This window comes from Aotus nancymaae, unplaced genomic scaffold (genome assembly GCF_030222135.1).
Source record: "Aotus nancymaae isolate 86718 unplaced genomic scaffold, 86718_ANA_hifiasm-v0.15.2.pri h1tg000014l, whole genome shotgun sequence".
Classification (NCBI taxonomy): Eukaryota; Metazoa; Chordata; class Mammalia; order Primates; family Aotidae; genus Aotus; species Aotus nancymaae.
Window position 1 is genome coordinate 103,438,723 of NW_026988425.1, and position 14,927 is coordinate 103,453,649.

A 14,927-nucleotide genomic window follows, 5' to 3' on the forward strand; every position below is an offset into this window, starting at 1 on the left:
ATTTCTGTGGAAGATGATTTTAGTACTTTGAAAATAGTACATATGGAAACTGTCTCCATTTGGTCAGAATAATCATCAGAAACAACCTACTGAATGTATATGCAGGGCTCTGATCTTGTAAATCTGATCCCTTAGAATAGGAATTGTATTCACATTCTTTCAGAAGAAATTATAAGGTACCTGGGACTGAACTTATTTTTTTAAGATTAGCATGAAACTGTATGGTAGTTTTAGGTCTGGGATGAGCCTGTGCATTTATGTTTTATGAACTAATGTGACAGTGTAGAATATGCTGTGTATGTGGAAACCACCTTCCTCAATTTGGCAGTTTTATATAATGGAAGTCCCATCTACCCACACACCACAGCTGTGGAAATGAAGTTACACAATGAAGTTGACAAGATAATTATAGTTTAAGTAAAATAAGTTTGCTCAAGCAGTAAGTTTTCTTCTTAACAGATAGTCCCTAAACATGTTAGGAAGTTTTACCCTTCACATACGTAAACTTTTGATGAGTAATATTTAGACAAAGGAGATACCTTAAGATTTGAAATTGCTGTGTTGTAGGTTTAATCTTCATCTGTATGTGTTAGGATAATATCTTCATCTCTGGATTGTTTGGATTAAATGGCTTAATGTAAATAACTTAACAGTCTATGGCATAGAATAAGTTAGTTTAGGAAGTGCTTTCCCCAATTCCTTTGATTCCCAACAAAAGCCATTCTTGTGTGCTTTCAAAGCAGACTTGAACAGAAATCAGACAGGTTATTGCTCCCCTTCCCATAAAGGACAATTAAACAGCAGTCATTTTCCTAAACACAGTTTGATTGGTGTGTGTTTGTTTCCAGTGCTTTTAATTGTTGTCTTTTCTTGCATTGTTTAAGGTTTACATTTTTATTGGCTCTTTCAGCAAATTGAGAGAGGTATTTTACCATGGGTAAGCAACTTAATGCCTCCCACTGGACAGTCTTCATTTACATTTGAGCTGCTCACGGTGTGTCCTATGAATCACAGATGTAGGCATACCCTGGGTGTGTGTAAGCTGTTGCCCTATTTTGTGCTTCAGTTTCAGTAGTGGCTTTACTAGAATGTATATTAGCTAACAATATGAATCAGGTAGAACTGCTTGGGTGAAAATACTGACCCAATTGCTTTCTGCCTTGAGTGAATTTAAAATCTTACTGGACCTCAGTTTTCTGGACTGTATGGTAAGGACGATCTGCCTTGTAGAGTTTGTGAAGATTAGATTAGTTAGCACACTCAAGTGCTGAGGATACTTCCTCACACAGAGCACTAAAAAAAGTGTTACTCTTGAATTAATTTGTGTTATTAATGTACATCCTGAACTTGAGTCATTTGTGTGTACCTTCCTATGGATAATATATTGACTTCAGAATAGCTGTCATTGGGCTGAGCACGGTGGCTCACGCCTATAATCCCAGCACGTTGGGAGGCCAAAGCAGGTGGATCACGAGGTCAAGAGATTGAGACCATCCTGGTCAACGTGGTGAAACCCCGTCTCTACTAAAAATACAAAAATTAGCTGGGCGTGGTGGCGCACGCCTGCAGTCCCAGCTACTCGGGAGGCTGAGGCAGGAGAACTGCTTGAACCCAGGAGGCAGAAGTTGCAGTGAGACAAGATCGCGCCATTGCACTCCAGCCTGGGTAACAAGAGCGAAACTCTGTCTCAAAAAAAAAAAATAGCTGTCATTAAAAACCAGTATACTCTGCTTAAAGCTACTTTCACTTTTAGGCAGCCTAAGGAGTCTTTCCAGCAGGATTCAGATGACTATAGGCCTTTCTCTTTTTCTCTTAAATATACCTCTTTGCACTTTTTGCTCTCACCATCCTAGTTATCTTTGTTGCTTGTTAGATGATTACTACATATTCTCACCATTCTCTCTGTTCTGATATATTCTGCATTCTGATGGCAAATTTTCTATGAAAGTGAAGATTATGCCACTGTCGCCTCTTAAGTAGTTAATGACTTTCCATCAATTATAAGATTAAAATAAACTCAGGTGTTTGGTATATAAAACATTGTATGCAGCCTTATGCTTATGCTTATGCTTAATGGTCCTACAAAACTGCACTCCTCACTATACACAATTGTACTTTCTCTTGCCTTATCCGCCAGATTTCTCTTAGCCAGGAAATGCTTTCTCTACTAGATATCAATATCCATTGAAATCCTGTCCATTTGTAAAGCTCCCCTCAAACACAAATGTTCTTCTCTGTGAAGCCCATTCTGAGTCCTCTACCTGATTGTGGTTACTCTCCCTTTCACCCCAACTTGTAAACCCCTTCAGGATTTTAAAGCTATGGGACTAGTTTCCATAAATTGGTTTATGACTCTAGAGACTGAATTTTCATGTGTTTCATGTATAGCATGACTACTTATTTGAAAAACAGGTGCAGTTGCTCAAAAGGTGTTTTTTAAAATTACCATTCTTATTTACATCCATTTTGTTATATTACTTTCTCCTTTTGCCTAAGCTTTCCATTAGTTTCACTGAAGTAACAAAAAATACAGAATACTAATAATTAGATTTATTTTAAATCTTATGTCTTTAGAATTGTCCCCAAGTCAATCTACCAAAATTTAGTATTCCAGAAAAACAGATTTCCTCCTCTTTTCTCCCTTTTGTTGAAACTGCTTCTCCAGTTACTTGGTCTAGTTAATGTTGTGTCTTTCTCATTAAGTGAGATTATTTTCACATAGTAACTTAGTTAAGAAAGCTGTTTATTAGTGGAGACTTTCTGATTGATACTGGTAATTAAAAAAACACCAACACACATTTTCTGCATCTCTTATCCCTTGTCCTTTTAGCAAAAATATTTTTGTGAATTATATCCTTTTTTGGTAGAGTTCAAATAATTTTAATGTGTTAATTATTTCTGTAGCCTGATAGACTGCTTTTTGTTGGACTCGGCTCCTCTGAATGTTTCTATGTCTCCTACTGGAGACTTTCTGGCAACTTCCCATGTGGACCACCTTGGAATTTATCTGTGGTAAGTTCTTTCATACAGTGTTGTTTTGGGATAACGAAGATTGTATTGTCAGAGAGTTATAGTTGCTAAAGTGGGCATTAAATGGAAATGTCACAAGTTAACATACATACTTAATTCACTATAAGTCTGTGATTGATTCAACATCTGCTTGATCATGTAGACCGGTTTGCTTAAGTATATATTCTAAACCAAATAATTGATTTTTATCTGTTAACGTATTTGGCTTTTATTTGCAGAAAGAATAGTAAGTTTTAAAAGTTTAGCAAAAAGGAGTCCTCAGCCAGGCCATGGTTTTCCTGCCAGTGTCCCACTACTACTTTATGACCTTGACCAGTCGCTTCTGAACTTCAGCCTACTTTGTCTATAAAAAAAGGCACAAATATAAGCAGAATACTTTCTGAGATTTATTCTAGTTGCATGACTTTTCATAACCATGTAAAGATCCTTATATGATCTTCAAATTCTCTTATGATGAACTTCTAAGGGATTATGATTGCACGTAATAAATAGAACATCACCTGTGTTTAGAAAAAATTTTTTCTCTTTCCTAACTTTATACATCTAATTCTTTTAACTATTATTATTGGGTAAAAGAATTGTAAAAAAACATTTAATTATAAAATGCTATAATTATATTTGAAGATACAAAGCAATTTTAATATATAATAGAAATAGACCCTATTCACCTTAATTTGTAAAATGGAGTATCTCCTAGAATCCATAAGCCTACAACAATTTAGAAAAGAATAGTAGCTATGAGACCTCACAGCAAGAGTATGGCCTTTCTCTATAAAGTACTGCTATTAATAACTCAAAACCTGAGATTCTCAATTTTTATTTTCTATTCCAGCTTCATAAAGTGTGGGGAAAAAAAACCTATCCCCTACTTTGGGACAGGTATCTACATCTTCATTAGTCATCCATGGCCAGGGTGCAGACTGAGTAGCAGAAATATGGCTACTTAGAGGGATATTCTAGAGAAGGGGAATCTATGATCTTTCAGCAACTGCAAGAATATGCTCAGCACAGTCACACTCTGACTTACTCTCTGAGTTCATTTTTCCTTCTGTTACAGTATCCTTAAATAAAGGTTGATATATGTCAAAACAATACATGAAAGTTATTTTGCCTTATAAAAGTATTAGCTGCTACTGGTCTGTCTTTAATACTATGTCAGGAAAGAGACTCAATAATTTACATGGCTTTATTATTTATAATGGCATCTATGACATAAATCAAGGCATTTTTAAATTGATACAGTCTATCTTTGAGGTCTTTTTTTAACTAATAGAAGTCTGTAGTCAAATTCAAGATTGTAGAGTGTTTCCCTGAATAAACTTTTTATAATTTTAAAATATTGCTTATGTTTTGTTTTCTCAGGTCCAATATCTCTCTGTATTCAGTTGTTTCATTACGGCCACTTCCTACAGATTATGTCCCTTCAGTAGTAATGCTTCCTGGTACTTGCCAAACCCAAGGTAATCACAAAATTGCAAAGTAATTTTTGAGGTGTAATATTATAAACCTAATATAGGAGATACTGCTACCAAAGGCAAAGTTTAGTGCATTCAACCAAAGTGTTTTTAACTGATATAAAAAAGACTTTGAATGACTTTGTGAATTTATGCAGAAATATAATTGATGTGGCATTGATAATATATCAAATAGTTTACCAGTGAAGAAGGTGTTTTGGGGCTAGTGATAGGAGTTGTAGTTAATATGAGAAAATAAGGAAAAGACAGGGATAAGGAAATGAAATAAATGAACAGTTTACAAGGCTGCATTGAGTGAACATGTTATGAAACACAGATGAATTTGAAATTAATTAAGTTGCTTTTATATGGTAAAAATCTCATTTTGGGTTAATTTGTTTTACCTGAACATTTTTTAAAGATGTAGAAGTATCAGAAGAAACAGTAGAACCAAGTGATGAAATGATAGAATATGATTCACCAGAACAGTTGGATGAGCAATTGGTGACTCTTTCACTTCTTCCTGAATCACGATGGAAAAACCTTCTTAATCTTGATGTTATTAAGGTAATACTATAATACACTTAATTAATGTACTTAATAGACCCTAAGCACGCATCCAGAAGCATTTTTATGTTTTTAAGCAGAGAGAACTTCCCCTACTTTGAGGTCATTAGGAGGAGCAGTTAATGTATAAGATAACAGTGACAATTCCATTTAATCAAGTATTACTTAGTATGGTGTGATTATCACAAGATATTCATATTTATGTCAACTTTGAGAAACTCAGCAGACATTTGGATGTGGCAAAACATCAGCCTGTACAGAGCTATTGGAAACTAATCCTTTAAAATCCAGCTTAATAAATCACTTTTATATAAGTTTCTAACACAAGTGGGAACAAAAAAATAGCTATTATAATGTATTTCTACTGGTAGGCATTTGAGGACCAGAGAAATTTCACTAGGTTTTCATTTTATTAAGTTAACCCTTTATCTCACACCATGCCCTGTCTTACACCATACTCTGTCATCTACTGAAAGATTTTTAGAACTTGCTGTATCAGGGCCAGATATGTAAGTTAACATGAACTAGCTACTAAATAATGTACCTGGAGAGTATGGTGGTGAAGAAAAATCGTAGCCCGTGTCCTTGAGGAATTTATCATTATGCATGAAAAATGGACAACTATGGTATAGATTAGTATTTTTTTAGAGTATGTTTTATGACCCCCACTAGTGAGTAACAAAAACTACCAAAAGGAATACAATAGAGTGAAAAATTTCAGGTTACCTTTTGATCATGAATGCAAGTATTGTTTGGTGAAACTTGAGTTGGTTAGACATACACATAAACTAGATCCGCTAGGTGACTTAGGTCACAGTATGGGCTCTGGTAAAAAGTTTAAAGAACACTGACATAAGTAACTAACAAGATGTAACTATCCTTGTAACTAATAACACAAGAAAAGAAATGCGTGTCTTGGATAAGGAAAGAGAAGTTTTCACATAACGTTTCCTCACAGAAGTTAAAATTGCTTCTTTTTACTTGCTGACTTTTTGAGAGATTAGTCATCCATATAAAGGTGGGCTGTCTAGAAGCATGGTGTCAAATCTCTTCATCATGGTGTCCACACTGTCAGCTTTGAAGGGAGTACTTTATGAAATAGTTCAAATGCAAGGCATTAAACTGTGCAAGTAGATTACTGTGAGGGGAGCAGTCAGAATAATGCTCAATTAATTGAGCTGAGTTTTTGGGCTGCTGTGGTCCTCACTAAGATGCAGTTCGTACTACATAAAATCTTGTATCAAAGATTAGTGGATTATCTTTATGAGAGGAATATGCTAAAACCTCTAATATTTTTATTTTCTATTAAATAAGAGTGTACCAAGATAATGGTTTATATTTGTCCTGTGGATAACTTCTATTTTTGCTTTTCTTTGTGAGATTAGATAATTTTCAGGGCACTATGGAGTTCCTTCAAAGCCTTATGGTTTTAACACATCAGTGACTGTCCCCTTTCTAACTCAAGAATGGTGCGTTAGAATGGTAACTGTGACTCCTTACAGTCTCCATCATCCTAAAGGGCTCTACACTACAGTTGGCAGTGCTTTGTCCTGTGTTCACGTAATCATTTTCTTTTATGCCTATGGCTCCACTTTGGAATAGAAAGTCTGCCTAAGGTTGCAGAGCTCCTAAAGAATAGAAGAATAATGTGAGGTGGAATTGTGAGACTTCTTTATCAGGCACTTTACCGTAGAAGGGCTCTTTCATCAGATATTCCTGAGAGGCAGGGTGCAGTGGTACATGCCTGTAATCCCACCACTTTGGGAGGCCGAAGCAGGTGGATCATTTGAGGTCAGGAGTTTGAGACCAGCCTGGCCAACATGGTGAAATCTTGTCTCTACTAAAAATACAAAAATTTGCTAGGCATGTTGGTACATGCTTGTAATCCCAGCTGCTCAGGAGGCTGAGGCAGGAGAATTGCTTGAACGCTGGAGGCGGAGTTTGCAGTGAGCTCACTGCACTCCAGCCTGGGCAATGGAGTGGAACTCCACCTCTAAAGGAAAATGTTCCTGAGATACTGATATGTAGCAGTGTACTCACTAAAACAAAATTCTTTCAGTGGAAATTGCAATGGAGTTTTTCCTTATATAATTTTACTAGCATTTGAAATATTTACAAACCAGCAATCATATTTTATTGCATTTTAAAAGCACAGAGTACTAAGGAAAAATTAAAATTCCAATGAAATAGAAGAATTAGAGCTGTACTTTGCAAGAAGATTATCAAATTATTTATAATGTCAGTCTGCTTATGGCTCCAAAGTTCTTTTGGAGAAAAGTAATTTGAGAAACTCTTTTCTATTAAGAATTTATGTAAATTTTGCTTTCCATCCTGTTTTATGAAAGAGTTTGTACTCAATACACAAAAGAAGTTTATTTAAATATTCAAGTAAATATTCATATTTTAGGAAGATTAGCTTTGTTCATCTTAGAATTTCTCCTGTGCCCTTGGTAGAATTTCTCCTGTCACTTTTTTTCAGCCTGTCAGCAAGGGTGCAAGAGATCTGCATTGGAAATTCCAGGTTAAGGTTAGCTCTGGGTATTGGTCAGAAGAGATTGTATTTTAACTTTCTAAGAGTTTCATTCCTCTTTTACTTTTTGGTATTTGTTTTAAAATTGATTTAAAATTAAATACTAGAAATCGTTGGCAGGATAATTGCTATTTTTCTTTCTCATTTTCTCTTAATCAGAAAAAGAATAAACCAAGGGAACCACCCAAAGTACCCAAATCAGCACCATTTTTCATTCCAACAATTCCTGGCCTTGTACCCAGATATGCTGCACCTGAACAAAATAATGATCCTCAGCAGGTAAAAAACAAATTAGAACATTCTAAGTATATGAGTGTATGTTTGTTTGTATGTGTTTTGTGCACTTCTTTACCAAGACCTAGTTTTACAGATACAGGGTAAATTAATGATAGCTTTTAATTACAAACTGTACATTTTCGACTGTTACTTGTATTACTTGAATAATGTGTATTTGTTTTTGTTTAAGTCTAAAGTGGTAAATCTTGGAGTTTTGGCTCAAAAATCAGATTTCTGCTTGAAACTTGAAGAAGGACTGGTAAATAATAAATGTAAGTTGAATTATAAAATATTTTAACAAATATCTTCAGCTTATTTTACTTTATATGAGAAGTTGAAAGAAGTATTATCAGAGTTCTCAGTAAAGAAAAGAAAGTGAAAATTAAAATGATTTAAATTTTGATTTTAATTTCAAATGATTTTAGCTTTTATATTAAATAAGTTCACTAAACTCTCAAATGGTATTGATATTATAAAAATCTGTTGAAGATTTTTCATATATCTAATTTATTTTTTGCTATTTGGAGATGGACACATTTATTGACCACATTTATAATAAGGAGAACCTTCTTGATGTGAATTAAGTGTAAAAGTTTGGTATGTCATTTTTGTATCAGAAAATTTGCAAGCCTTTTGTTTTTATTTATAATTTGTAATACAGCAGACTGCTTAGATGAGTTCATATATTCGCAAATTATTCTATTAAAAGGGAAATGTTTTAATCTACCTCTTTTGTTAATATATTTAAATTTTGAAGTCTACAATCTGTAGCTAATAGAGTGATTAGCCATAAGAGCTGTAATCACTTAAAAAATCATGGTCACTCTCCTGATAATTTTAACTTATCCTCTTGTTTTGATTCAATTGCTTTTGTTTTCATACCAAGATCACTTGAGTCCACATTAGCAAAAGTCAAAGAATGATACTAACGAGGCTTTGTAAATGACTTCTTAATGTTTATGGGGAGACAAAGAAAAACACTGTTGTTTAATATATACTGAAGGATCTAAAATTGATTAGACTTTTGTCATTGGTGATGTTCTTTTTCAGAAAGCTAAAGCATAGTCACTGCAATTCTCATATTAAGTGACTCATAAAAACAGCTGTAAGTGTATTAAGTATGTTTTCTTAGGGTGCATATGAAACAACACTTCTAGGGAGAAGAAGTAGGTTTGGGCTGGGTAAGAATAAGGGGTGGGGTCTTTCCCCTCTGATTTTATATATTTCTGTATTGTTAGTATTAAATTTCCTAATGATTATATACTTTTATAACTTTATAACAATAAAAAAGAAAAATAAATTATTATACCTCATCAGATTCCCACTGCTAACCACTATTAATACTTTTGCTTGTATCTTTATAGCCTTCTTATATTAGGATTTACTCTGAGAGAGATATGAGCATTTTTAAATTTTAAAGTGTCTGTTGTGAGGCATTAGATTCTCTTTAACAGGAAAAAATGTTAAATTACAGAAAAAAAGTGTTTTAAGTACTTTCTTTTTTATTGCTGTCATCATTTGTACTGATTTTCAATTATTTTGAATTTCATTCTATATAATATGAAAAAAATTAATTGACAGGAAGAATTTCCCATGCCATTTAAATATATCCTGTTTGGGGTATGGAAGGAAAACTGTGGTTTTCTGTGTTAAATGAGTATAATCAAATCATAACTGGACTCTTTTTAAAATTTAATGCAGATGACATGGCTCTCAACCTTCTGAAAGAATTAGGCCCATCAGGAATTGAAACAGAGCTGCGAAGCTTGTCTCCTGATTGTGGTGGGTCTATAGAAGTCATGCAGAGCTTTTTGAAAATGATTGGGATGATGCTGGACAGAAAGCGTGATTTCGAGTTAGCCCAGGCATACCTTGCATTGTTTCTAAAGGTAAGTCTAATGTCAGATGGTACTGCCCAGCTTGTCTTCCTCTGTGGCAGTGCTATCTAATAGAACTTTCTGCAAAGACGGGTATGTTCTATATCCACCCTTTCCAATATTGTAGCCACTTGCCACATGTAGCTACTGAATACTTGAAATGTAGACAATGTGATCAAGAAACTGAATTTTTAATTTTATACAGTTTTAATTTATTTAAATTTAAATGCCCACATGTGGCTATTGACTACCACATTGGACAGCTGGACAGTACAGCTTGGTAGTCTTGTTTTCCTTTTTTACTCAACTGCACAACAATTTTGACTTTACCCCCTGACTTGATGCTGTCTGCTTGAACCAATGTGCTGAACTATTAACTTTTCTTTTTTCAGTGGTTAGTTACATTTTGGAAGTTTTTTGTGATTGTAAATAGAAAATCGGGTTTTGTTTGTTTGTTTTACTACTGAAATCAAAATATTTACTTCTATCCTTGGTAAAGGAGTTTTGATCATTTGACAATAAGAGAGTTATTTTAAGATTAGTATAGTGGAGAACTCATGTTTTGAGAGTCTGCTTTAGTGGTACAATGTGTTGAAGGAGGTAGATGATGCCAATTTACGGTGATAATAGATTTGATTTTTATCCCATTCATACCTAAAATGAGTTCAGTTTACCTAATTATTTAAAAGTTAGATATTTAGGAAGTGACATGTAGGATTAAAATACAGAAATGCCACAAATTGTCTCTAAATCTTTTTCCAAAGTTGCTAAGTGTTAGTTCCCAAATATGAATTTACCGAAATTTTAGAAATACAGGACTCTGTGTGCCATTTATTACCAGTGGGGTATATTGAGAGGAAAACCATACAGCAATGTGGAAATGTGAATTTAGTGTTAGAACCAGGACCTTGTTTCTGGATCTGTATCAGGACTGTCTTTAGGTGGAGAAGAGTGATGACCACTTTAATTCTACCAGAGAAGCGATAGTACCATAAAGGAGCTTATAATAAAAAAAAGTTTGATAGAGGAAGGGAAAATGGGAGATAGGAATAAACCAACACTTAAGAAATGTCTTATGGTTCCTTTGGTAGAAAAATTGAATCCAGATTAGTTAAAATTTTAATTGTCTTAAATGTTAAACAGTCATTTTTTTTTCATTGCAGTTACACCTTAAAATGCTTCCTTCAGAGCCAATACTCCTAGAAGAAATAACAAATTTGTCATCCCAGGTGGAAGAAAACTGGATCCATTTGCAATCACTCTTCAATCAAAGCATGTGTATTTTAAATTATCTCAAAAGTGCTTTGTTATGAAAATAAATTTGTGACTAAACAAATCAAAGACTTACATATTAAATAGGTTCAATTGAACTCATTTCTTATTTTCCCAGTGTCAATGTGAAAAGAAAATAAGGGCTAGCACTCCTGACTGGTCAGTAAATCTCCACTTTAAATGCTAAATACTTTCTTGAAGTAAAATCACACATGCCGTCTAGGCATTATGGATAATGCCTGTAATTCCAGCACTTTGGGAGGCCAAAGCGGGAGGATTGCTTGAGACCAGCCTGGGCAACATAGCAAGCAAGATCCCATCTCTCCAAAAAGTTTAAAAAAATAAATTATACCTACCTTTTGTTTTGAAGACTTAAAGAATCTGCTCAAATTATTTATTTTCTGAGTCTCTTCACATTAACTTTTATATGATTTAAAAAAAATATATGACCTGCTTATGTTTTTTGAGTATCTATCTCATACAAGAGATGCTGCATGTTCACTGTGAAGTATTGCTGAATTAAATTGAAAATGTCAGATATAAGAGTGGCCTAGTGCTTTTCTCCATCGTAACATACTGAAAAGAAGTTGTTCATGGATCAGAAATGTGGGAGGCCCTTCCTTGCCCAAGGCAAATTGCTATAGACATTTAAACTGATAACAAGGATAGGTAAGGGAAATTCCAAATTCCATCGGAAGTTGGCCTTCAAATGTTTTCCTTCCTCACTGATGACCTTTTTATTTGGGAGGATACTGCTGAATACAGTTTTCTTTCACAGCCGTTCGGAAACCAGGTAGCCCTGGAGTTTTCTTTTTTTCCTCATCATCATTTTGGTTTTTTTTATGGCTCAAGACTTTTGCAATACATGAATTAAAAATAAGCAGTTCTTTCAAACACAGTGATCTAAAAACTATTCTTAGTTTATACACTCAAAAGTTGGGTCTTTCATGAAATGCAGTGGGTTGAATACAAACACCAGTAGCATCTTGTTCAGATAAGAGTTTTAGGGAATAATCTCCAGAAGAAGCAAAAGGCATTTACCGATGATACCTTTAATGTTCATGTTTTTATTTAATGATATAAGGTAAAAATTAGTAAACTACTAAGGAAATAAACCGATCTGGTTATTGTACTGAATTTCAGGGTTTTTTTAGAAATGTGTATTGACTTATTAAAGCCACTGATGGAAATGTTAATAATGACTTAAGTTCTAACTTAAAAAATTTATTTTCCTCTTTCCTAAATACTATATTCTAAATTGGAATATGGCAAAATTCCAATATATAATTCTGTACCTAGTAAAGATTGTAAATCACTAAAACAAAATGATAAAATTGCTTATACAAATCATGAACCAAATTTTCTCCTCTTTTTAAAGTGAGCATATAGACTTTAGTGTATTGCTCTCGGAGATATATTTAGTAGTATTACATCATCATTTTGGCAGGTAATCTTCTAGACTTTTCATGTACTGTTTCCATCAAGGGCAGGAAAGAAATACAAAATATAATTTTATTTGTCTGTATTTTCCTTAAAAATATATCAATCTGTGCATACTGGTTTATCTTTAAATTTTTAAATTACACATATAATATATGACTACATTTTGGTTGTGTACTTTTTTGAAAACCATCTTCAGTCCCAATACCCTCTGTAGAAGTAAGTTATTAACTCTCCTAGATCTTGTTTTAGACTGTTTTTATGAGTGTTTAAGAATATGTATATATTATCTGCAGCCGCAGGAAATGTATAGTTGTAATTTTTACGAACATATAGGTATATGATTCTACAGCTTGCTGTTTCTACTCGGGAGTTTTTTATTTTTGTACATTCACATTTACCTAATCTCTTTTGCAGTGTCCAACAGTCTATTTTGCCTATGATAGACACTTAAGGAAGTTTTCCTTCCTTTTTTTTCCTTTATAATTACAAACAGTGCTGGAAGGAACATCATTCTACATGAGCCCTTTTTGTACATATACGGATTTCTCTGTAGTATATGCTTAGGATTTCAATTTCAGGCCAGAGTATAAGCATTTTTAATTTGAAGAGATACTTCCATTTGGCTTCCAGAATGGCTGGATCAAGTTATAGTTCCCCTCAGCAACAAATGAGAATCTGCTTCCCCACATAATTAACAAAACTTGCTATTAAGTTTTTGTAATGTTTATTAATCTAATTAAAAATTATTTTTGTTTTAAATCAAATTTCTCCCTAGTGAGGATGGACATGTTTTTGTATGTTTATTTTAGAACATATAAACATATTTGTGAATTGTCTTTTTCCTCTACTGCTCATTTTTCTATTGAATGATTTGTCCTTTTATCTCACAGATTTGTTAGGAGTTCTCGTGTATTTTCTATGTTAATCTTTTATGCCTGTTGCCAGTGTTTTCTCCTACTTAGCCATTTGGCTTTAATTTTACATGGTGTCTTTTTAAATAAATGTTTTATATTTGTGTACAATCAAATTGATTAATTTCATGACTTTTACTTCAAGATATAAAGCAAATTATTATTATTATTTTTTGAGACAGAGTCTTGCACTGTCACCCAGGCTGGAGTTCTGTGGCCTTGGCTCACTGCAACCTCTGCCTCCTGGGTTCAAGCAATTCTGCCTCAGCCTCCCGAGTAGCTGGGATTACAGGCACGCACCACCATGCCTGGCTAATTTTTGTATTTTTAGTACAGACAGGGTTTCACCTTGTTTGTCAGGCTGTTCTGAAATTCCTGACCTCGTGATCCACCCGCCTCAGCCTCCCAAAGTGCTGGGATTACAGGTGTGAGCCATCACGCCTGGCCAAAGCAAATCATTTTCTAAGACATTTACAATATATATCTTCCTATGTTTACATGTGTTGATTTCACATTTCACATTTATCATGTTTTCCTCTATGACATGATTCTGTGTGAGTAGTTAATGTGTAGATCTTTATCTAGAATTGATTTTTGTGAAGAGTGTAACATAGAGCACTGCCTCCAATGTCTGTTCAAAACTCATTTATTGAAAAGTCCACTCTTAATGTCTGATTTGAAATGCTACTTCATTATGTGTTAAATTCTTTCATTGAGCTATTTGATATTCCTAATAATGCATTACTTTGATTATAGTTTGGTATGTTTTCAGATTTGGGGCAAAGCCTTCCTAAAGTTTTATAAAAATCTGTTGACTGCTGGTTACCATATCTCTTGAAGTTTTGATACGGGTTGCACCACATTTACAGGACTGATTTGGAGAGACCTATAATACTGAGTACAGTCCTCCCTTGGTATCCAGTTCCAGGACTCCTGTGGATACCAAAATCCGAGCAGGTCCCAGGTATGCATATGAAAAGTCAGCCCTTGTATTTGAGGGTTTTTCATCCCTCAAATACCATATGTTTTATTTGTGTTTGGTTGAAGAAAAATTTGCATATAAGTGAACCTTTGCATTTCAAACCTGTGTCGTTCAGGACCACCTGTATTTCCCTTCAAGAACAATGAATGTCTTCATTAAATCATCTTTTGTGGGAGAGCTTTTGGTTTCATGGATTTTCATATATATATAATAAATATATAAAATAAACACTTTTTGGCATTCTGGGAATTTTGTTACTATGAGGAAATTTCATTTTCTAATACATATTATAATTGGTTGTTGCTCTTTGTGGTAAAATGATTTTTATATTCCAATCTCAACTGCCGAACACTTTGTCAATACAGTCTCACTAGAAAATCCAAAAGAATTTTATCTTCTGCCATTGATGAGACTTTATTTCCTAGCCAATATTTGTGTACTTGCAATTTTTGTGCATTAGAAAGTTTTATACTTAATATATGCCCTTTTTAAAGGTAAAAGCACTGAGGATAGAAAATATGTAGACTGATTGAAATACATTTTGTATTGTATGAAAATAAATATAATTTAAAAGCTGTTATAATC

General features: G+C 33.8%; 1 protein-coding gene across 1 annotated transcript in view; it reads left to right on the top strand.

Annotated features, from left to right (window-relative positions):
* WDR36 (WD repeat domain 36) overlaps positions 1 to 14,672 on the top strand; it is a 38,002-nt gene extending 23,330 nt beyond the window's left edge. Inside the window, exons 17-23 of the mRNA XM_012473938.3 lie at positions 2,905 to 3,012; positions 4,393 to 4,490; positions 4,906 to 5,051; positions 7,741 to 7,860; positions 8,048 to 8,129; positions 9,559 to 9,746; positions 10,898 to 14,672. Coding sequence (XP_012329361.2) covers positions 2,905 to 3,012; positions 4,393 to 4,490; positions 4,906 to 5,051; positions 7,741 to 7,860; positions 8,048 to 8,129; positions 9,559 to 9,746; positions 10,898 to 11,047 — 892 coding nt within the window. The 3' untranslated portion in view covers positions 11,048 to 14,672. The remainder of the gene's footprint in view (positions 1 to 2,904; positions 3,013 to 4,392; positions 4,491 to 4,905; positions 5,052 to 7,740; positions 7,861 to 8,047; positions 8,130 to 9,558; positions 9,747 to 10,897) is intronic.
* The last annotated feature ends 255 nt before the right edge of the window (positions 14,673 to 14,927 follow it).